Source organism: Bufo bufo, chromosome 4 (genome assembly GCF_905171765.1).
Source record: "Bufo bufo chromosome 4, aBufBuf1.1, whole genome shotgun sequence".
In the NCBI taxonomy this organism is placed as follows: domain Eukaryota; kingdom Metazoa; phylum Chordata; class Amphibia; order Anura; family Bufonidae; genus Bufo; species Bufo bufo.
In genome coordinates, this window is record NC_053392.1 from 338130492 (window position 1) to 338155452 (window position 24961).

General features: G+C 45.1%; 1 protein-coding gene across 2 annotated transcripts in view; it reads right to left on the reverse strand.

Moving 5' to 3' along the window:
- Nucleotides 1–23102, reverse strand: part of METTL24 (methyltransferase like 24) — a 91732-nt gene extending 68630 nt beyond the window's left edge. Inside the window, exon 1 of one of the 2 annotated variants that reach the window (XM_040428871.1) lies at nucleotides 22671–23102. In XM_040428871.1, the coding sequence (XP_040284805.1) occupies nucleotides 22671–22937 (267 nt within the window). In that variant the 5' untranslated portion in view covers nucleotides 22938–23102. The remainder of the gene's footprint in view (nucleotides 1–22670) is intronic. The other variant, XM_040428873.1, reaches the window with a different exon arrangement.
- Nucleotides 23103–24961: the final 1859 nt, after the last annotated feature.

The window sequence follows — 24961 nt, forward strand, 5'->3', positions numbered from 1 at the left end:
CAGCAGGGATGCCAAATCTTAAAAGAGCCTTTTGCATAAAAACCCAGCTGACTCTGTCAAAGGCCTTTTCTGCGTCAACGCTAAGGAGAACCAATGACTGTTTAGACGCCCCAGCATAGGAAATGGCATTAAGAATTCTACACGAGTTATGGTTTCCCTCCCTTCCTGGGACAAACCCTGCTTGCTCGGGATGAACAAGTTTGAGCAAAAGAGAGCTCAGTCTAGGAGAAAGAAGTTTCGCCCAAATTTTGACATCAACAGTTAAGAGCGATATGGGTCTGTAACTCCCACATTGCTCTGGATCTTTCCCCTCTTTGGGTAGTATAGTAACCACTGCTTCTAGAGCCTGAGGATGTAGGGCGGCACCTGACATTAGAGACCTACACCATCCTGTGATCTGAGGGAGAAGAGTGGGCTAGAATTTCCTATAATAGCCCACCGGGAAGCCATCTGGAACCGGGCTTTTGCCTAAGGGCATTGACTTTATGACCTTGGCAACCTCATCTTCTGTGACCGGTTGAAGCAAAAGTGAAGGGTCTTCAGGGGTGATTGTACTAAGAAACAAGGGATCTAGGAAGCCATCAATGGTTCCACAAGAATCCTGTTCCATTGGATCTCCCTCATCCCTCAAGCCATAAAGCTGGGCATAGAATTCCTGAAAAGCTGCTGCGATATCAGTGGTTTTCGTAACCCTACAACCCAGATCTTGCCTAATTGACTGTATGAAGGTGGCGTCCTGACGCTGCTTCAGGATGTGAGACACAAGTTTTGTGCCCTTGTCTCCGTCTGCATAGAATCTAAATTTAGAATATTGGTAAGACTTGGCTGATTGTGTATTGAGCAAGTCTCTCAATTGCCTTCTCAGATGGTTCAGCTCCTAATGTGTCTGCAAAACTTTAGACCTCTTGTGGAGAGCTTCAATTGTGGCTATCTGAGAAAGCAGAGAATTCAGTAGCTTTTGCCTTTCTTTTTTCAATTTACTTCCCAGGGAAATCAGTTTCCCTCTCATTACAGCCTTATGAGTCTCCTGTTATGGTAGAAGTGTCCCCGGGTGGGTTCTCTTTAAAGAAAAGAGTTAGCTTCTGTTGCATTGCCTGCAAGTCTACCTCCCTATCCAGCAATGTCTCATTCAGGCGCCAGGACCATGTTCTAGCTGGCATATTTCGCAAGCATAAGGATAAATTCACTGGTGTATGATTGGATATAGTGATCGGCTCTATATTGGCCAAGTGCAATAAGTCAACGTGCCGTTCTGAAACAAAAATTGTTATCCAGTCTCTGAAATATGTTGTGCATATTAGAGAAAAATGTATAGTCTTTGGGGGTTGGGTATAGGAGTCGCCATGCATTGGTTAAGCAAGCATCCTTTAATGTTCTGTGTATTCTCCCTAGAGATACCTGAGAGTGTATGGAAGTACCAGAGGAGGTGTCAAGAGTGGGTGAAAGGGCAATGTAGATGTCAACTCCCACTATACATATACCTTCCGCGAACTGATGTAGCTTAGCCAGTGTAGTCTTGAGCCATTGTTGTTGGCCTCTGTTGGGTGCATATAGACTTGCAAGCATAACAACATCCACTCCTATTTTACCCTTAACAAAAATAAAGTGTCCCTCAGGGTCAGATTGTGTGAGAATATGGGTAAAGGGTAAATTTTTAGATATAGCAACACTCACCCCTCTTGAGGTGTTCACATAAGAACTATGGAACCACATTTTAAAGTATGCTTGTGGTAGAGATGGTATGCATCCTGCTTTAAAATGCGTTTCCTGAAAAAAGCATATCTGTCTTGGATTTACGCAATAGGCGACATAACGGAGATCTTTTTTGCGGTGTGTTCATGCCTCTCACATTGGAAGTGGTACATTTAATCGGAGCCATTTAGAACAGTCATCTGTGAACATCTTAATGCAAATGGTCCAGAGACGTGCCGCATGAAGGAGGGAGGGTGTATAGGACGAGGGAAGGTGGGGAAGGATAGAAGAGAAATGAATTAGTAACAAGATGAAAATCTATATATAGTAAATACAAGGATGTGGGGTGGTATAATGAATCTCCTGTGCAATGCAGTTTCCATTAGCATAAGAAGTACTATGAGGTCCATCACACCACCTGCTAGCAAAATTACCCGTCTAACTGAAGGGGGTGACAGGTAAATATAAGTTCTAACAAACATGTAAGCCTGCCATAAGAACTCACAGGGCCTGTGTCATTAAAAGTAAACTAAATTGAGGTAGTTGCTCAACATGGAAATAACAGGTAGTACTAAAGGTTGAACATAGCAAACCACAAAACTACAACTATTAGACTAAGCAATTCTAGTAAAAGGCAATTGGTAGAATCATGGTAGAGGAAGGTCCATAGGCAAATTATAGCATCCGTCCATCACGTAAAGGGTCAAATGGCTGATAGCATGTTGGTAGACGTCCTCTTATGCAGCTAAAAGATAAGCACTCTAATGGCGGTATACATTACCACTCCTTGAGCTGCTTGAATAAACCATGGTTGGACCATCAGTTCAAGTGGTGGCCACAGATAGCCAGGATAGGATGTCCAGGGGAGGAATTTATAGTAGAGACCACGCTGCAGGAAGATCTGTTGGTGCTCTAATAGTGCACAGTTTCCCGCTTTTGGGGAATGTAAGGCCGAAGGGAGAAAGCCACCTAAAAGCTACATGGTTGGCCTTCAAGTGGTCTGTAAGTGGACGTAGCAGCCGTCTTTTGTATAAGGTCGAGGGAGCTATGTCTTGAAATAGAAGAAAGCGCTCACCATCGAATTGCAGATTCTCTTTCTCGCTAGCAGCCTTCAGCAGTGCAGCTATGTCTAGGTAGCTGAGTAGGCCGCACACTACATCCCTTGGAGGCTCATTTTGTTTTGGTACCGGCTTTAGCGATCTGTGAATACGCTCCACTACTATTGCTGCTGCTCTCTCCTCTCCCAGAAGGTCAGTAAAAACGGCTGCCGCAGCGTCCGGTGGCTGATCATGAGCTGTGGTTTCAGGCGGATGCGAATGTTCTTTCGGCGACTGCGATTTACCTGGTCTTCGATTAGGGCAAATGCTGTATTAAGAGAGGCCATTTGTGTGGCGCAGCTCTTTCCCAACACGACGTTATAGGATATTATGGCCTCCTGGTTTGTCTCTAGGGCTTCCACTCTATGCCCGAGCTGTTTGAGGTCACATTTTATCTCCTCCAGCTCTCTCATAACAGGCATTATGGCTTGAGACAAAGCTTGTTTTTGAGAACCGCAGAGAGACTTGCGTGTGGTCCCTTGTCACGCTGGCTACTGTCGAGTCAGACAAGCGATCTGCGTCCGAGTCCACTAAGTGTTTTCTCTTCCCCTCCGGTACCATCTTGCGCACGATAGCTCCGGGAGAGGCAGCTGCTTTGTTAAGAAATCTCTCTATGACGGTCCCGCTGCGGTCCGGTCTTGCAGGTTCTCTTTTAGGCTACTTTCACACTAGCGTTCGGGTGTCCGCTTGTGAGCTCCCTAATGCATTCTGAGTGGACGCGGATCCGCTCAGAATGCATCAGTCTGGCAGTGTTCAGCCTCCGCTCAGCAAGCGGACACCTGAACGCTGCTTGCAGCGTTCGGGTGTCCGCCTGGCCGTGCGGAGGCAAGCGGATCCGTCCAGACTTACAATGTAAGTCAATGGGGACGGATCCATTTGAAGTTGACACAAAATGGCTTAATTTTCAAACGGATGCGTCCCCCATTGACTTTCAATGTAAAGTCTGGACGGATCCGTCTGAAGCTACAAATTTTTTCTACAATATAATGCAGACGGATCCGTTCTGAACGGATCCCAAGTCTGCATTATATGAGCGGATCCGTCTGGGCAGACCCCAGACGGATCCGCTCTGAACGGTAGTGTGAAAGTAGCCTAATCTCTGGCCTTGTCTTTACCCATCTTCACCATCTTGGAGTGAGATGAGCAGCGTATATAGCAATAACACAGGCCTGTGATGGAGGAGCGCTCTAACAAGCGTCCATCACGCTGTGCAGTCAGGCTCCGCCCCCAGGAAGGCACTTTTTTAAGCAGATCCATTCATATACTGTACTTTTCACCAATACTTACATGTATGAGCCACACCATGAACTAGATATTATTAGCTGCCTCTGTGTGCTGTATGGGGGAGGTTAAAGAGGAGCCGTCACCACAAAATGCAGTGCAATCTGCATGCAACATGTTATAGAGCAGGATGAGCTGAGCAGATTGATATATGGTTTTCTTAGCAAAGATTTAGTAAAACTTGTAATTTACACTGCATTCAGAAAGTCTTCAGACACTTTCACTTTTTTTCACATTTTGATACAGTATGTTGCGGCCTTGTGCTACAATATTAAGAAATTCAAGTCTTCTTGGGTATGATGCCACAAGGTTTGAACACCTGGATTTGGACATTTTCTGGGATTCTTCTCTGCAGATCCTCTCAAGCTCTGTCAGATTGAATGGACCATCAGTGGGAGGCCATTTTCAGGTATCTCCAGAGAGACCATTTGGTTTTTGGTCACCTCTCTTACCAAGGTCCTTCTCCCCCAATTACTTTGTTTGGTGGGGTGGCAAGCTGCAGGAAGAGTCCTGGTTGTTCCAAACCTCTTCCATTTAAGAATTATAAAGGCCACTGTGCTCATTCAGTACCCTTCTCCAGATTTGTGCCTCCACACAATCCTGTCTCTGGGATCTACAGATAGTTCTTTCACCCTCATGGCTTTCTTTTTGCTCTGATATGGATTGTCAGCTCCGAGATCTTATATAGACAGGGATGTGTATTTCCAAATCATGTTCAATTAACTGAATTTACCACAGGTGGACTCCAATCAAGGTACAGAGACATCTCAAAAATGATCAAGAGAAATTAAAAGCCCCCAGAGCTAAATTTCAAGTGTTAAAGCAATGGGTGTGACTACTAATTTGCTAAAATTTCTAAAATTCACTTTTCACTTTCTCATTATGGGGTATTGAGTACAGAATGATTGAGATTAAACTTGAATTTCTTCGGATTTCATGTGACAGACCAACATAAAGTAGCAATTATACGTGAAGTGTAAAGAAAATGATACATGGTTTTCAAAATATTAAATAAATAAAAATCTGGAAAGTGTGGCGTTCATTCGTATTCAGCCCCCGGAGTCAATACTCTGTAGGACCACCTTTCGATGCAATTACAACTGCAAAGCTTTTTGTGTATGTAATTGCCTGCTTTGCACATCTAGAGGCTGACATTTTTGCCCATTCTTCTTTGCAAAATAGCTCAAGCTCAGTCAGATTGGATGGAGAGCGCCTATGAACCGCAATCTTCAAGTCTTGCCACAGATGGGATTTAGGCCTGGACTTTGACTGGGCCATTTTAACACATGAATATGCTTTGATCTAAACCATTCCATTATAACTCTGGTATGTGTCAGGTTGTTGTCCTGCTGGAAGGTGAACGTCCACCCCAGTCTCAAGTCTTTTGCAGCCTGTACCAGGTTTTCCTGTATTTAGCTCCATAAATGTTTTTATCCACTCTGACCAGCATCTCTGTCCCTGCTGAAGAAAAGCATCCCCACAGCATGATGTTGCCACCACCAAGTTTCACGATGGGGATGGTGGGTTCAGGGTTATGTGCAGTGTTAGTTTTCCACCACACATAGCATTTGCATCTTCTTGCAACTCTTCCATAAAGGCCAGATTTGTGGAGTACATGACTCCCACCTGAACGGTGGATCTCTGCAACTCCTCTAGTGACCATGGGCCTCTTGGCTGTTCCTTTAATTAGTTCTCCATTTGCCTGGGCTGTCAGTTTAGGTGGATGGCCGTGTCTTGGTAGATTTAAGGACAAAAAACTGAAGAATAAATGCCCCAAGAACAAGCAGGAACTGAAGACAGTCGCAGTAGAGGCCTAGCAGGGCATCACCAGGGATGAAACCCAGCATCTGGTGATGTCTATGCGTTCCAGACTTCAGGCTTTAATTGACTGCAAAGGATTTGCAACCAAGTATTAAAAAGTGAAAGTTTGATTTATGATTATTATTATTATTATTTCCCATTACTTTTGGTCCCTTAATAAGTGGGAGGCACATATGCAAACTGTTGTAATTCCTACACCGTTCACCTGATTTGGATGTAAATACCCTCAAATTAAAGCTGACAGTCTGCAGTTAAAGGTTTCATTTCAAATCGATTGTGGTGGTGTATAGAGCCAAAAATGTTAGAATTGTGTTGATGTCCCAATTTTTATGGACCTGACTGTAATTATGCCATATTCCTTCCATTTTCAGATGATGGATTGAACAGTGCTCCTTAAGATGTTCAGAGCTTGAGATATCTTTTTATAACCTAACCCTTCTTTACACTTCTCCACAACTTTATCCCTGACCTGTCTGATGTGTTCCTTGGTTTTCATGATGCCGTTTGATCACTCAAGTTCCCTGAGGCCTTCATAGAACAGCTGTAGTTATACTGAGAATAAATCACATGCAGGCAGGCTCCACTTACTAATTAGGTGACTTCTGATGGCAATTGGTCGCACTGGATTTTAATTTAGGGGTATCAGAGTACAGGGGGCTGAATACAAATGCATGCTACACTTTTCAGGTTTATATTTATAAAAAAAATTGAAAATGTATCATTTTCTTTTCACTTCACACATACTTGCTACTTTGTGTTGATCTATCACATAAAATCCCAATAAAATACATTTAAGTTTGTGGGTGTAACGTGAAAAAAATGTGGAAAAGGCCAAGGGTGGGAATACTATTTCAAGGCTCTGTATATCTCTGTTTTCAGACCATCCACTTGAAAAGCTCTCAATAGAGGAAAGAGGTGTTATAAGTGACTGACAGCTATCTTTGTATACACACTTACACAGGTAAAGCTGTCAGTCAGTCACCCTGTGTACTGAGAACTGTTCACAGGGTGATCGTCTGCTCAACTACTCCTGCTCTATAATATGCTGCCTGTGTAAGGCCCTGCTAGGGGGCATTACCACCTTTTTGCATCCCCGCTATCTCTTATGGTTGATCCTGGGTCATCATATGCATTTATTACCATGTCCTGCAACTTGTGTGTCTTTATTTCTATGCAAAGGTTATGTTGGGTGGGCGAGCCTGCAGAAGTTAGTTGAGATTACCCCCTTCAAGGGGAAGGCTGTGTCCTAGCCAGCAGAGCACTGTCTGCTCTGCTGAGCTCAGAGGCCTAACCTGAGTGCCTCCAAAGCCAGGAAGAAAGATTCCCTGGATAAAGATAAAGTCAGACCAAGAGAGAAGTTGCAACAGAAAGCAAAAGGAAAAGTTTCTATTTAACCACCTCAGCCCCCAGTGCTTAAACACCCTGAAAGACCAGGCCACTTTTTACACTTCTGACCTACACTACTTTCACCATTTATTGCTCGGTCATGCAACTTACCACCCAAATGAATTTTACCTCCTTTTCTTCTCACTAATAGAGCTTTCATTTGGTGGTATTTCATTGCTGCTGACATTTTTACTTTTTTTGTTATTAATCGAAATTTAACGATTTTTTTGCAAAAAAATGACATTTTTCACTTTCAGTTGTAAAATTTTGCAAAAAAAACGACATCCATATATAAATTTTGCTCTAAATTTATTGTTCTACATGTCTTTGATAAAAAAAAAATGTTTGGGTAAAAAAAAAATGGTTTGGGTAAAAGTTATAGCGTTTACAAACTATGGTACAAAAATGTGAATTTCCGCTTTTTGAAGCAGCTCTGACTTTCTGAGCACCTGTCATGTTTCCTGAGGTTCTACAATGCCCAGACAGTACAAACACCCCACAAATGACCCCATTTCGGAAAGTACACACCCTAAGGTATTCGCTGATGGGGATAGTGAGTTCATAGAACTTTTTATTTTTTGTCACAAGTTAGCGGAAAATGATGATTTTTTTTTTAATTTTTTTTTTCTTACAAAGTCTCATATTCCACTAACTTGTGACAAAAAATAAAAACTTCCATGAACTCACTATGCCCATCACGAAATACCTTGGGGTCTCTTCTTTCCAAAATGGGGTCACTTGTGGGGTAGTTATACTGCCCTGGCATTCTAGGGGCCCAAATGTGTGGTAAGGAGTTTGAAATCAAATTCTGTAAAAACTGACCAGTGAAATCCGAAAGGTGCTCTTTGGAATGTGGGCCCCTTTGCCCACCTAGGCTGCAAAAAAGTGTCACACATCTGGTATCTCCGTATTCAGTAGAAGTTGGGGAATGTGTTTTGGGGTGTCATTTTACATATACCCATGCTGGGTGAGATAAATATCTTGGTCAAATGCCAACTTTGTATAAAAAAAATGGGAAAAGTTGTCTTTTGCCAAGATATTTCTCTCACCCAGCATGGGTATATGTAAAAAGACACCCCAAAACACATTCCCCAACTTCTCCTGAATACGGAGATACCAGATGTGTGACACTTTTTTGCAGCCTAGGTGGGCAAAGGGGCCCATATTCCAAAGAGCACCTTTCGGATTTCACTCGTCATTTTTTACAGAATTTGATTTCAAACTCCTTACCACACATTTGGGCCCCTAGAATGCCAGGGCAGTATAACTACCCCACAAGTGACCCCATTTTGGAAAAAAATAAAAAATTCTAGGAACTCGCCATGCCCCTCACGGAATACCTTGGGGTGTCTTCTTTCCAAAATGGGGTCACTTGTGGGGTAACTATACTGCCCTGGCATTTTCCAGGGGCCCTAATGTGTGGTAAGTAGGTAAATGACCAGTGAAATCCAAAAGGTGCTCTTTGGAATATGGGCCCCTTTGCCCACCTAGGCTGCAAAAAAGTGCCACACATGTGGTATCTCCGTACTCAGGAGAAGTTGGGGAATGTGTTTTGGGGTGTCTTTTTACATATACCCATGCTGGGTGAGAGAAATATCTTGGCAAAAGACAACTTTTCCCATTTTTTTATACAAAGTTGGCATTTGACCAAGATATTTATCTCACCCAGCATGGGTATATGTAAAATGACACCCCAAAACACATTCCCCACCTTCTCCTGAGTACGGAGATACCAGATGTGTGACACTTTTTTGCAGCCTAGGTGGGCAAAGGGGCCCATATTCCAAAGAGCACCTTTCGGATTTCACTGGTCATTTTTTACAGAATTTGATTTCAAACTCCTTACCACACATTTGGGCCCCTAAAATACCAGGGCATTATACCTACCCCACAAGTGACCCCTTTTTGGAAAGAATAGACCCCAAGGTATTCGCTGATGGGCATAGTAAGTTCATGGAAGTTTTTATTTTTTGTCACAAGTTAGTGGAATATGAGACTTTGTATGAAAAAAAAAAAAAATAAAAAAAAAAAAAATCATCATTTTCCACTAACTTGTGACAAAAAATAAAAAATTCTAGGAACTCGCCATGCCCCTCACGGAATACCTTGGGGTGTCTTCTTTCCAAAATGGGGTCACTTGTGGGGTAGTTATACTGCCCTGGCATTTTCCAGGGGCCCTAATGTGTGGTAAGTAGGTAAATGACCAGTGAAATCCGAAAGGTGCTCTTTGGAATATGGGCCCCTTTGCCCACCTAGGCTGCAAAAAAGTGTCACACATCTGGTATCTCCGTACTCGGGAGAAGTTGGGGAATGTGTTTTGGGGTGTCTTTTTACATATACCCATGCTGGGTGAGAGAAATATCTTGGCAAAAGACAACTTTTCCCATTTTTTTATACAAAGTTGGCATTTGACCAAGATATTTATCTCACCCAGCATGGGTATATGTAAAAAGACACCCCAAAACACATTCCCCAACTTCTCCTGAGTACGGCGATACCAGATGTGTGACACTTTTTTGCAGCCTAGATGCGCAAAGGGGCCCAAATTCCTTTTAGGAGGGCATTTTTAGACATTTGGATACCAGACTTCTTCTCACGCTTTGGGGCCCCTAGAATGCCAGGGCAGTATAAATACCCCACATGTGACCCCATTTTGGAAAGAAGACACCCCAAGGTATTCAATGAGGGGCATGGCGAGTTCATAGAAATTTTTTTTTTTTGGCACAAGTTAGCGGAAATTGATATTTTTTATTTTTTTCTCACAAAGTCTCCCGTTCCGCTAACTTGGGACAAAAATTTCAATCTTTCATGGACTCAATATGCCCCTCACGGAATACCTGGGGGTGTCTTCTTTCCGAAATGGGGTCACATGTGGGGTATTTATACTGCCCTGGCATTCTAGGGGCCCTAAAGCGTGAGAAGAAGTCTGGAATATAAATGTCTAAAAAATTTTACGCATTTGGATTCCGTGAGGGGTATGGTGAGTTCATGTGAGATTTTATTTTTTGTCACAAGTTAGTGGAATATGAGACTTTGTAAGAAAAAAAAATAATAATTCCGCTAACTTGGGCCAAAAAAATGTCTGAATGGAGCCTTACAGGGGGGTGATCAATGACAGGGGGGTGATCAATGACAGGGGGGTTGATCAATGACAGGGGGTTGATCAATGACAGGGGGGTGATCAATGACAGGGGGGTGATCAATGACAGGGGGGTGATCAATGACAGGGGGGTGATCAATGACAGGGGGGTGATCAATGACAGGGGGGTGATCAATGACAGGGGGGTGATCAATGACAGGGGGGTGATCAATGACAGGGGGGTGATCAATGACAGGGGGGTGATCAATGACAGGGGGGGTGATCAATGACAGGGGGGGTGATCAATGACAGGGGGGTGATCAATGACAGGGGGGTGATCAATGACAGGGGTGGTGATCAATGACAGGGGTGGTGATCAATGACAGGGGGGTGATCAGGGAGTCTATATGGGGTGATAACCACAGTCATTTATCACGCCCGTGTAAGGCTTCATTCAGACGTCCGGATGCGTTTTGCGGATCCGATCAATCCATCAGTGGATCCGTAAAAATCATGCGGACGTCTGAATGGAGCTTTACAGGGGGGTAATCAATGACAGGGGGGTGATCAGGGAGTCTATATGGGGTGATAACCACAGTCATTGATCATGCCCCTGTAAGGCTTCATTCAGACGTCCGGATGCGTTTTGCGGATCCGATCCATCTATCAGTGGATCCGTAAAAATCATGCGGACATCTGAATGGAGCTTTACAGGGGGGTGATCAGGGAGTCTATATGGGGTGATCACCACAGTCATTGATCATGCCCCTGTAAGGCTTCATTCAGACGTCCGGATGCGTTTTGCGGATCCGATCCATCTATCAGTGGATCCGTAAAAATCATGCGGACGTCTGAATGGAGCTTTACAGGGGGGTAATCAATGACAGGGGGGTGATCAATGACAGGGGGGTGATCAGGGAGTCTATATGGGGTGATAACCACAGTCATTGATCATGCCCCTGTAAGGCTTCATTCAGACGTCCGGATGCGTTTTGCGGATCCGATCCATCTATCAGTGGATCCGTAAAAATCATGCGGACATCTGAATGGAGCTTTACAGGGGGTTGATCAATGACAGGGGGGTAATCAATGACAGGGGGGGGATCAGGGAGTCTATATGGGGTGATCAGGGGTGATTAGGGGTGATCAGGGGCTAATAAGGGGTTAATAAGTGACGGGGGGGGGGGGGTGTAGTGTAGTGTAGTGGTGCTTGGTGGGACTTTACTGAGCTACCTGTGTCCTCTGGTGGTCGATCCAAACAAATGGGACCACCAGAGGACCAGGTAGCAGGTATATTAGACGCTGTTATCAAAACAGCGTCTAATATACCTGTTAGGGGTTAAAAAAAACACATCTCCAGCCTGCCAGCGAACGATCGCCGCTGGCAGGCTGGAGATCAACTCTCTTACCTTCCGTTCCTGTGAGCGCGCGCGCCTGTGTGCGCGCGTTCACAGGAAATCTCGCGTCTCGCGAGAGGACGCGCCGGCGCGTCCAGGAGGAATGAATCAACCACCTCCAGGACGCGTCTGTGCGTACAGCGGTCCGGAGGTGGTTAAATCAGCCAACACAGCAAAGCCAAAGGAGTACAGATGTAGCAGTGTTGAATGTGTTTGCATGCCAGAAGTTAAGCCAAAATCTACTGATAACCAAGATAAAGTTTGGAAGATTGTTCCTTGACGAAAGTTTATTCAAGTAAAGCTGTTAACTACACTGCTCAAAAAAATAAAGGGAACACAAAAAAAAACACATCCTACATCTGAATTAATTAAATATTCTTCTGAAATACTTTGTTCTTTACATAGTTGAATGTGCTGACAACAAAATCACACAAAAATAAAAAAATGGAAATCAAATTTTTCAACCCATGGAGGTCTGGATTTGGAGTCACACTCAAAATTAAAGTGGAAAAACACACTACAGGCTGATCCAACTTTGATGTAATGTCCTTAAAACAAGTCAAAATGAGGCTCAGTAGTGTGTGTGGCCTCCACGTGCCTGTATGACCTCCCTACAACGCCTGTGCATGCTCCTGGTGAGGTGGCGGACGGTCTACTAAGGGATCTCCTCCCAGACCTGGACTAAAGCATCTGCCAACTCCTGGACAGTCTGTGGTGCAACGTGACGTTGGTGGATAGAGCGAGACATGATGTCCCACATGTGCTCAATTGGATTCAGGTCTGGGGAACAGGCGGGCCAGTCCATAGCATTAATGCCTTCGTCTTGCAGGAACTGCTGACACACTCCAGCCACATGAGGTCTAGCATTGTCTTGCATTAGGAGGAACCCAGGGCCAACCACACCAGCATATGGTCTCACAAGGGGTCTGAGGATCTCATCTCGGTACCTAATGGCAGTCAGGCTACCTCTGGCGAGCACATGGAGGGCTGGGCGGCCCTCCAAAGAAATGCCACCCCACACCATTACTGACCCAATGCCAAACTGGTCATGCTGGAGGATGTTGCAGGCAGCAGAACGTTCTCAACGGCGTCTCCAGACTCTGTCACGTCTGTCACATGTGCTCAGTGTGAACCTGCTTTCATCTGTGAAGAGCACAGGGCGCCAGTGGCGAATTTGCCAATCTTGGTGTTCTCTGGCAAATGCCAAACGTCCTGCACGGTGTTGGGCTGTAAGCACAACCCCCACCTGTGGACGTCGGGCCCTCATATCACCCTCATGGAGTCTGTTTCTGACCGTTTGAGCAGACACATGCACATTTGTGGCCTGCTGGAGGTCATTTTGCAGGGCTCTGGCACTGCTCCTCCTGTTCCTCCTTGCACAAAGGCGGAGGTAGCGGTCCTGCTGCTGGGTTGTTGCCCTCCTACAGCCTCCTCCACGTCTCCTGATGTACTGGCCTGTCTCCTGGTAGCGCCTCCATGCTCTGGACACTACGCTGACAGACACAGCAAACCTTCTTGCCACAGCTCGCATTGATGTGCCATCCTGGATAAGCTGCACTACCTGAGCCACTTGTGTGGGTTGTAGACTCTGTCTCATGCTACCACTAGAGTGAAAGCACCGCCAGCATTCAAAAGTGACCAAAACATCAGCCAGGAAGCATAGGAACTGAGAAGAGGTCTGCAGAACCACTCCTTTATTGGGGGTGTCTTGCTAATTGCCTATAATTTCCACCTGTTGTCTATCCCATTTGCACAACAGCATGTGAAATTGATTGTCACTCAGTGTTGCTTCCTAAGTGGACAGTTTGATTTCACAGAAGTGTGATTGACTTGGAGTTACATTGTGTTGTTTAAGTGTTCCCTTTATTTTTTTGAGCAGTGTACTTCAATACCAGTCTGCACTCAATTTATTCTGCAAATCCCTCAACTATTAACCCTATTATCACTGCTTCGGACGACCACGCTTGGGGTTTCCGGATATCCAGGTAGGACCATTACAAGTGCTAAGCCGCATTTAAAGGGACACTATAGGCAACCCTTACACCACTCTGGCATTCCTACACCTGGGTCCCACCATCACCTTCCACATAGGGGACTTAGTCACTCGTTGCTGAAATGCAACTGGCATCACGACAAAAACTCTGAAAACTCACGTAACCCCTGTAGAAGAGACCCCTGGCGTGGGACCTGCCTGCTGCACCTGTAGATTGCACTGCATTTTGTAGTGACAGGTCCTCTTTAACTGAAAACATGTCGCCTATTTTATGATGTAAACCTGGTATTGATGCCATGTACCATTTCTGTCAATAACAACCCCCACATTATTCTGTTATATCAGTAAGGGTCCATTCACACGTCCGGATCCGTTGCGGAACTGATCCGGACCCATTAATTTTTAATGGGGTGGAAGAGATGTGAACAGCACACAGTGTGCTGTCCGCATCCGCATTTCCGGTGCGCGGCCCCGATCTTCCGGTCCACGGCTCCCGAAAAAAATAGAACATGTCCTATTCTTGTCTGCAATAGCGGACAGGAATAGGCATTTCTATAAGGGTGCCGGCCAGGTGTATTGCGGATCCTCAATTTGCTGATCCGCAACACACAACGGACGTGTGAATGGACCCTAAGGCTGAGTTTACACTTCAGTTATTTGGTCAGTCAATTCCATCAGTTATTGTGATCCAAAACCAGGTGCGGGTCAAAAAACACAGAACAGGTGAATATCTTTCCATTATACCTGATCTCTGAATAGGCTTCACTACTGATTTTGGCTCCCAATAACTGATAAAATAACTGAAGTGAACTCAGCCTAAGGGGGCTTGTTCACACGACCGTGTGCAGCCCGTGCTCGTGCTGTGGACCGCAAATTGCGGTCCGCAATGCACGTGCACTGACCGTGGGCCAGCCGGATGCGGATCGCCGACCCATTCACTTGAAGGTGGCAGGTCTTCTTTAAAGGGATTCTGTCACCAGGTTTCACCCCTGTCAGCTAAACATATGCTGATGTTCAGGGCCTCATCAGGATTCCTAATGTGGGCTTCTAAATGTGATCCGTAGCCTTATTTTGCTAAAAAACAGGTTTTACTAACCTGTCACTCAAAGAAATAAGGTGCCCAAGGGGATGTCAGGGGATGTCAAGGGACGCAAGGTGCCCGCCGCGCCCACCGCCGCCTTTCCAGACATCTGCACCGCCTCCTAATCCTCTGTGCCGCCTCTCGCTCTCCCTCCCCCTCCTCCTGCTGTAAGATATCGCGTGTACGCACAGGGCTCTGAGAGGCTGGCGCCAGAGTGCAGGTCATACCTGGGTTGAGCGAAGTGCCGGCGCATGCGCACTTCGCTTTAAGAAGCCAAATCGAGAAGTCCGCACGGGCGCATCAGGCAGAGCCCTGTGCGCACGCGCGAGATCTTACAGCAGGAGGGAGAGCGAGAGGCGGCACAGAGGATTAGGAGGCGGTGCAGAAGTCTAGAAAAGGCGGCAGTGGGTGCGGCGGGCACCTTGCATCCCTTGACATCCCCTGACATCCCCTTGGGCACCTTATTTCTTTGAGTGACAGGTTAGTAAAACCTGTTTTTTAGCAAAATAAGGCTACGGATCACATTTAGAAGCCCACATTAGGAATCCTGATGAGGCCCTGAACATCAGCATATGTTTAGCTGACAGGGGTGAAACCTGGTGACAGAATCCCTTTAAGGTTTTCAGCTACTTTTCTGCTTCGTCAATTGTTTGTATACCAGCTGCAAATAATCTGGCTACGTGAGAGCATTTGTCATACTTGCATATGTAAACTAAGAAGCGTTCCCAAAATAATGTGGCTTTTCATTTTTAAATAATGTACTAATGCTTATATATAAAGCCACAAAAACAACCGGAGCGGAGACGTCTCCTCCACATGTTTCACGTTAAATCTTCTACAAGCTCCTAGAACGTTTGGCAGAGGACAAGACCAGATAAGAATATAGCATCTCCATACGGAATATGTGATTAATGAACTGCCAAAGTATAGAGGAAGATAGCAAGTGCTGCCCTGCAGCTCATCACCCTTCCGCTCTCCATTTTTGATAAAGATCTGATTGCTGTGTTCAAAGGGGTAATCCCTCATTTCTATGCAATGAATACAGCATTTTAACTGAAGTATTACTGCAATATACATAGAAATATTGTTCATTTTTTATGTGCATTAACAGTAATAATAATAATCTTTATTTATATAGCAGCCACATATTCCACAGCGCTTTACATTTTCCTCTCTGGTAGTGCCCCCTGCTGTTTATTTTTCTGGTCCACCTTCTCCTGTATTCAGTGGTGGCCTGACATGCTCAGTTGCATCCCTGCTCCCCTCAGCGTTGGCACTAATGATCTTATAGAGAACTGGCTGAGACACGTTTCACTAATTCGTCCCTACTTCAGATCTCTCTCTAGACAGTGGAGAAGAAAATTGGGGCTATATGTAAGGGGTTATTTTCCATGCAGGGGAAGAAGGGGTTAACAAGAGCTATTTGCAATGCATCCTGGGAGATGCAGGTGCTTGATGAGCTGCTGCCCGTCCACAGAAAGGCCTTCCGCAATTTGCGGAACGGAATGGGCGGCCCATTGTAGAAATGCCTATTCTTGTCCTCAAAATGGACAAGAATAGGACAGGTTATATTTTTTTTGCGGGGCCACGGAGCGGTGCAACGGAGTACACGGAGTGCTGTCCGCATCTTTTGAGGCCCCATTGAAGTGAATGAGTCCCAAAACAACGGTCGTGTGCATGAGGCCTAACATAAGATTGAAAAGCAGGCAGCAAGGGGAAGTTAAACTGACCATACACATTGGCCCACATGTACTATGGTGTTGCACCACTTTCTTTGCATCGTTTGTGCCAAAATTCTGGCACACCTCATTTTAAAAAACATTTATTATACAGGGAGTGCAGAATTATTAGGCAAGTTGTATTTTTGAGGATTAATTTTATTATTGAACAACAACCATGTTCTCAATGAACCCAAAAAACTCATTAATATCAAAGCTGAATATTTTTGGAAGTAGTTTTTAGTTTGTTTTTAGTTTTAGCTATTTTAGGGGGATATGTGTGTGTGCAGGTGACTATTACTGTGCATAATTATTAGGCAACTTAACAAAAAACAAATATATACCCATTTCAATTATTTATTTTTACCAGTGAAACCAATATAACATCTCAACATTCACAAATATACATTTCTGACATTCAAAAACAAAACAAAAACAAATCAGTGACCAATATAGCCACCTTTCTTTGCAAGGACACTCAAAAGCCTGCCATCCATGGATTCTGTCAGTGTTTTGATCTGTTCACCATCAACATTGCGTGCAGCAGCAACCACAGCCTCCCAGACACTGTTCAGAGAGGTGTACTGTTTTCCCTCCTTGTAAATCTCACATTTGATGATGGACCACAGGTTCTCAATGGGGTTCAGATCAGGTGAACAAGGAGGCCATGTCATTAGATTTTCTTCTTTTATACCCTTTCTTGCCAGCCACGCTGTGGAGTACTTGGACGCGTGTGATGGAGCATTGTCCTGCATGAAAATCATGTTTTTCTTGAAGGATGCAGACTTCTTCCTGTACCACAGCTTGAAGAAGGTGTCTTCCAGAAACTGGCAGTAGGACTGGGAGTTGAGCTTGACTCCATCCTCAACCCGAAAAGGCCCCACAAGCTCATCTTTGATGATACCAGCCCAAACCAGTACTCCACCTCCACCTTGCTGGCGTCTGAGTCGGACTGGAGCTCTCTGCCCTTTACCAATCCAGCCGCGGGCCCATCCATCTGGCCCATCAAGACTCACTCTCATTTCATCAGTCCATAAAACCTTAGAAAAATCAGTCTTGAGATATTTCTTGGCCCAGTCTTGACGTTTCAGCTTGTGTGTTTTGTTCAGTGGTGGTCGTCTTTCAGCCTTTCTTACCTTGGCCATGTCTCTGAGTATTGCACACCTTGTGCTTTTGGGCACTCCAGTGATGTTGCAGCTCTGAAATATGGCCAAACTGGTGGCAAGGGGCATATTGGCAGCTGCACGCTTGACTTTTCTCAGTTCATGGGCAGTTATTTTGCGCCTTGGTTTTTCCACACGCTTCTTGCGACCCTGTTGACTATTTTGAATGAAACGCTTGATTGTTCGATAATCACGCTTCAGAAGCTTTGCAATTTTAAGAGTGCTGCATCCCTCTGCAAGATATCTCACTATTTTTGACTTTTCTGAGCCTGTCAAGTCCTTCTTTTGACCCATTTTGCCAAAGGAAAGTTGCCTAATAATTATGCACACCTAATATAGGGTGTTGATGTCATTAGACCACACCCCTTGTCATTACAGAGATGCACATCACCTAATATGCTTAATTGGTAGTAGGCTTTCGAGCCTATACAGCTTGGAGTAAGACAACATGCATAAAGAGGATGATGTGGTCAAAATACTCATTTGCCTAATAATTCTGCATGCAGTGTACAAATGTACCAAAAATAGTGACTTTTCCATTGTTTTAACCTAGAATGTAGGCGCGCCCAGCGTATCTCTACATTTATCTTGTTCTGGTGGTGCAGATTAGACCGATTCAGAGCTGGTCTAAAGCGTTCATTGGACACAATTTTGCCAAATTGGGACACGTTTTCGGGAAATAAAATCAGTAAACTAATAGGTGATATAAACTAGATTAGACAGTCTAAAGCTGCACCAGATTTATCATCCAGCATCATGATATACTTGGCAAATTTTCAGATTGTCTACATTTATTCTACAAATTAGCTAGGATTAGTAGATGTGGGCCACTATGTACACTGCTCAAAAAAATAAAGGGAACACAAAAATAACACATCCTAGATCTGAATTATTAAATATTCTTCTGAAATACGTTGTTCTTTACATAGTTGAATGTGCTGACAACAAAATCACACAAAAATAAAAAAATGGAAATCAAATTTTTCAACCCATGGAGGTCTGGATTTGGAGTCACACTCAAAATTAAAGTGGAAAAACACACTACAGGCTGATCCAACTTTGATGTAATGTCCTTAAAACAAGTCAAAATCAGGCTCAGTAGTGTGTGTGGCCTCCACGTGCCTGTAAGACCTCCCTACAACGCCTGTGCATGCTCCTGATGAGGTGGCGGATGGTCTCCTGAGAGATCTCCTCCCAGACCTGGACTAAAGCATCTGCCAACTCCTGGACAGTCTGTGGTGCAACGTGACGTTGGTGGATAGAGCGAGACATGATGTCCCAGATGTGCTCAATTGGATTCAGGTCTGGGGAACGGGCGGGCCAGTCCATAGCATCAATGCCTTCGTCTTGCAGGAACTGCTGACACACTCCAGCCACATGAGGTCTAGCATTGTCTTGCATTAGGAGGAACCCAGGGCCAACCGCACCAGCATATGGTCTCACAAGGGGTCTGAGGATCTCATCTCGGTACCTAATGGCAGTCAGGCTACCTCTGGCGAGCACATGGAGGGCTGGGCGGCCCTCCAAAGAAATGCCACCCCACACCATTACTGACCCAATGCCAAACCGGTCATGCTGGAGGATGTTGCAGGCAGCAGAACGTTCTCCACGGCGTCTCCAGACTCTGTCACGTCTGTCACATGTGCTGCTCAACCTGCTTTCATCTGTGAAGAGCACAGGGCGCCAGTGGCGAATTTGGCAATCTTGGTGTTCTCTGGCAAATGCCAAACGTCCTGCACGGTGTTGGGCTGTAAGCACAACCCCCACCTGTGGACGTCGGGCCCTCATATCACCCTCATGGAGTCTGTTTCTGACCGTTTGAGCAGACACATGCACATTTGTGGCCTGCTGGAGGTCATTTTGCAGGGCTCTGGCACTGCTCCTCCTGTTCCTCCTTGCACAAGGGCGGAGGTAGCGGTCCTGCTGCTGTTTTGTTGCCCTCCTACGTCCTCCTCCACGTCTCCTGATGTACTGGCCTGTCTCCTGGTAGCGCCTCCATGCTCTGGAGACTACGCTGACTGACACAGCAAACCTTCTTGCCACAGCTCGCAGTGAAAGCACCGCCAGCATTCAAAAGTGAACAAAACATCAGCCAGGAAGCATAGGAACTGAGAAGTGGTCTGTGGTCACCACCTGCAGAACCACTCCTTTATTGGGGGTGTCTTGCTAATTCCCTATAATTTCCACCTGTTGTCTATCCCATTTGCACAACAGCATGTGAAATTGATTGTCACTCAGTGTTGCTTCCTGGACAGTTTGATTTCACAGAAGTGTGATTGACTTGGAGTTACATTGTGTTGTTTATGTGTTCCCTTTATTTTTTTGAGCAGTGTATATACCATGCATACGGTGGCCTTACCACTCTCCCCTGATGGCAGATGGGGAGGGGGGGGGGAGAATGATCAGGATATTGGATTTCAAATTCCTGACCCTTTTGTTTGCAGGGAGATAAGCCCCCCACCAGAGGAGTCAGGCAGCAGCATGTGTATGGTGGGATTTGGAGAGATCTCTGTCGGCCTAATAAATGTTTGGCCAACAGTTCTCTCACACGTATGACCTGATGTATGTCAGCCGAATCCACTGATATTGGTAGGACAGCTAGCCATCGAATTCGTATGCGATAACCTTCCCCCCAAAGGCAGATTTCAGGGAAGATATAGTAAAGATCAGGCAGTTGAATTCTTGGGGGAAACAAGCTGCTGCCACAGGTGTCTGGCAGCAATTTTCACCCTTATCAGGACACATGCATGCTCAGCCATGCCGAGCTTACATGCATACGGAGGGGTCAGGGAAGATAGCTGTTGACTATACAGTGTTTGGCTGACATCTATCTAATATGCATGCCAACTTTATTCTCTTCTGACAAGTTGATGAGCCTGTCAGTGCCATTCCTGTGATGCTTTTCCGGTACTCCTGCAGCCAATCACTATCCTTAGAGGGTCTACAGCTAAGGGCTCGTTCACATGACCGTTGGTGTCCCGTTCCCATATTGAGGAACACATATGCTGATCCGCAATACACGAGCACTGTTCAGTTGTCAATCCGCATCACGGATGCGGACCCATTCATTTCAATGGGTCCGTAAATCTGGAGATGCGGAACAGAAGCACGGAACGGAACACTATGGAAGCACTACGGAGTGCTTTCTGGGGTTCCGTTCCGTGCCTCCGCACCGCAAAAAGATATAACATGCTCTATCTTTTTGCGGAACGGAGGGATCGCGGACCCATTAAAGTGAATGGGTCTGCGATCCCCATGCGCCTGCCCAACGGGACACCAACGGTCGTGTGAACGAGCCCTAGGGCTTGTTTCACATTTGTGTTGCCGGATCGGGCATAGCCACCCAGCCCCATTAACTATATTGTGGTCTGACGGAGATCCAGACAAAACCTGGCAAAAATGCCAAGAATTGGTTGGACAAACGATGGTACAGCCTGCCGGAAGGCTGTACCAGCAGTGTGAAACAAGCCTAAGAACGGGTAGGTGCCGAAGCCAGGCACTTCGCTGTACACGCCACTTCTCTCAGACTTGAAAAACATACGTAAGCAGCCTCCAGACACAGAAATGCATATCTGTGACCAGAATGGTTGGGGCCCACAAAGAATGGCATCACAGGCTCTATGTGGCCCCCGGGCGCAGGTTGTGCACCACTGCCTTATAGGGATATTTTCAATATATTTTATGTCTCAGCAAGCTAACATTACATGTACACCACTTGTTTTTTCATGAAGGGAAACCGGTGTGGACTGTCCTGACCTCTAATGTGCAGTCAGTGTAGGTTTCGTTCACATCTGAATTGAAGACGGTGTTAGGAGCCTTCATCATAGATAACATTCAAGATGACGGACACCGTGATGAAATCCCAAAAGCACCATTATAGTCAATGGGGTCTATCGGGTGCTGCTGGTGTCCATTATGTGATGGATCTGGGTTTTACTTACATTACGTTTTTCTGTTCCTAGGAGGGAACACAACTAAATGCCTGACACAGAGGTGAATAAAGGCTATTAACGTGTACATATATTCTGGGAAATGATCATTTCTGATGTATTGGCATAGTCGCCAATACATAATTAACTACTTGCTGACCACAAATATATATATATATATATATCCAGGCAGTATAAAGTGAAATAAAATAAAGTTAACAAAAATGAAAAAAAAACACCACATTGCAGCTCCTTGTCCCATCCCCCGCCACCATAACCCATATATCAAAATGATCCTTATGGAAAGGGGAAATTATATATATATATATATATATATATATATAGCCATCTGTACGTTGTGCTATTAACAAAAGATAATTAAAAAAACACATGTAAAAAAAGACAATCCCCTTTTCTTTTTTTTTCTTGGGTTAAAAAAATAAAACAAAAAATATTAAAATAAATATGACAAAAATAAAGCCCCATGTATGATCAAAAAAGGCACACAAATTATTTACATAAGCCAATTATTTACATGACAAGTTACTGGCTCCAAAGACAGCCAGATGGTTTTTCCTCCTGGTCCATTACACCCTTTTATGCTATCAGAACCTGCGCTCACAGCAGGATCCTCTGCGACTCTGGTGGGCCAGTCAGAAGGGGGGGGGGGGGGGGTATGGCTTTCAAAGTCACATGTACTGAAAAAAATGCACCTGGTCAGGAAGAGGGGTAAATGGGCCAGTCTTTAAGAGGTTAAAAAAAACTGTAATACTTCAATTTCGGAGACAACTAAGCGCCAACCAAAATGGATGTCATTACAGTTGCCGCAGGTAGTCACCCAGCTTTCCTAATCTCCTGAAGGGCAAACCCAGTTATCTGGATTCATCACAGCAACCTTATTACTGTATAAGTGGCCATATTGTCCTCTGCTGTGGGTGCAGTAATGGTGGCCACATTGATTGGCACCCAGCTTTCCCAGGAACAGATAGACCTGGGGACAGGCTTACCCCTGGACAGTAAGGGGGGCACTGACCTGCAGAGTGTCCCTCCTGCGCACACCGGCGGTCCTCCCCGGGCTTGCACCCTTGCTGCTCCTTCTCACATAGATCACCTGCCTCTTGCTGGGCACCTCCTCCAGTCTCCGGTTGTACACCTCTGCCCCCGGCTCCTTGGGTGGCACTTGGACAAGCAGCCCTGGCTGGGGTAGCGATTTGCGCTTGAGCTCAGCGGAGAAGTGAGTGCAGAGCAGGGCGGCCAGGCTCAGGGCGAGGAGGCGCAGGGTGCAGGACCTCCAGCGCATCCTCCGTGCACCCCGCTGGAGGACTACAGCACGGAGCGAGCTTGCCGGGTGTGGACTGTGTGAGGTGAAAGTCCACAATGTGGGGAGGGGGGACGGGGGGGGACTGGCGAGTTCCTTCCTCAGCCTCTCCCCGCCCTGCACTCGGCACAAGCCATACGCTTCACTCCTCTCTGACCCCAGGGAGGCTCTGACTGACTTCTGGACCTACGGTCCCAACACTGGACCCTGAGATGCCCAAGTGTCCAGCATTGCTACCTAAATGCCTCATGCATACCAAGGTGGCCAAGCAGAATTTAGCTTTTTTCTAGACAACAGCCAACATTTTTTACGGACAAATTGGAAAACCATAGATGATAAAGATTATTCTAAGCATACCTCCCAACATTTGAAAATCACAAAGAGGGACAATATGAGCGGCGCGCATCGCGGCAATTGTTTTCATACTAGGCCACGCCTCTAACTCCGCCCAAAGCATAATTAGGGTCCATTCAAACGTCCGTGTGTGTTTTGCCGATCCGCAAAACACGGACATCGGCGATGTATGTTCCGCATTTTGCGGACCGCACATCGCCAGCACTTAATAGAAAATGCCCAATCTTGTCCGCAATTGCGGACAAGAATAGGACATGTTCTATATTTTTCGGGATGAGAATTGCGGACCCGGAAGTGTGGATCCGCAATTCCGGATCCGGGCAGCACATCGCAAAATGCGGAACGAAATTGCAGACGTGTGAATGGACCCTTACTGACTCCGTCAGAACTGCAGCAGCTGGGGATCGGTTAGGCGAGTATGGCTAGGGCTACACGACCACATGTGTCGCACGACAATTTTTATAATGATAGTCTATGGTGTCGCTATGGATGGATTTTTTGCTACTGTCTTGCCGCAGTCGCAGCATGTCGCATGTCGCAGTGCGACACCTTAGACTATTATTATAAAAATTGTCACGCAACATATGTCGTCATGTAGCCCTAGCCTATAAGTTCCTTTATATTTTTACAACAGGTGGAGCCCCTGGGACAATTTCTTGCGTTTCAATATCTATTTAAATATTAGCACATAACTCATTAGATGATTATAGATATTTTAAGGTCCAAATTGCACAAAATAATGAAGTCACGGTCTAATATAAAAGTCGGACAACATAAGAGAAAACATAAATATAATAAAGATTGTAATGCATAAAACCAATTTAGTATTGCCAGAAAAGATTAGTGATACATGTAATTAAAGATATGTTCTCAATGTATATGTAATAAAGATTCACTTTTCTTTGTTCATTTAATGTTAAAGTTAACAAAGATTTAAGAAGGCAGGTTTGTGTATATGTTTATTTTATTTTACTGCAATTTATTCTGATACATGCATCATCAATTATATTTGAAATATAGATTATGTGTTCCCACCTCATGTGATATGAAGTAATATTACGTGTGAAACATTCAATTTTCTGTATGTTATATTGAAATTTCTTTGAAAATTCTAATAAAAAATTATTTTGTTCTAATATACAGGTAGAAACCATACAGATAGTTTAGTAAGGAGCAATTTAGTAAATTTATTAATGCATTAATTCCCCAGGTCAAAAAGAGGGACATTTAAAAAGAGGGACATGGGTCAAAAGATGGACTGTCCCTCCAAAAAAGGGACACTTGAGAGGCATGTATAAGGGCTCATGCACACGGCCGTTGTGCGGCAGTTCTGTGTATTGGGGACCGCAATTTTCGCTTCGAATGCACGGGCATCATCTGTGTGGCGACCAGGAAGGGTTGAGACCCATTCAACTTCAATGGGTCCATCACCGTAAAAAATAGAACATGTTCTTTTTTTTTTGCGGTGCGGAGGCACGGACAGAAACACCACGGAAGCAATAGGTGTTAAGGATTGGGCCAATTATCAGAAACGACCAATGCTTGTTCCCAATAATTGCCCAACAAACCGGCAAAAATATATGTTAGGTGGTCTCCTCTTTATCTGCAGTATATCATCCTGTGTGAATAGGGATGTACTGCCGACAAACAAT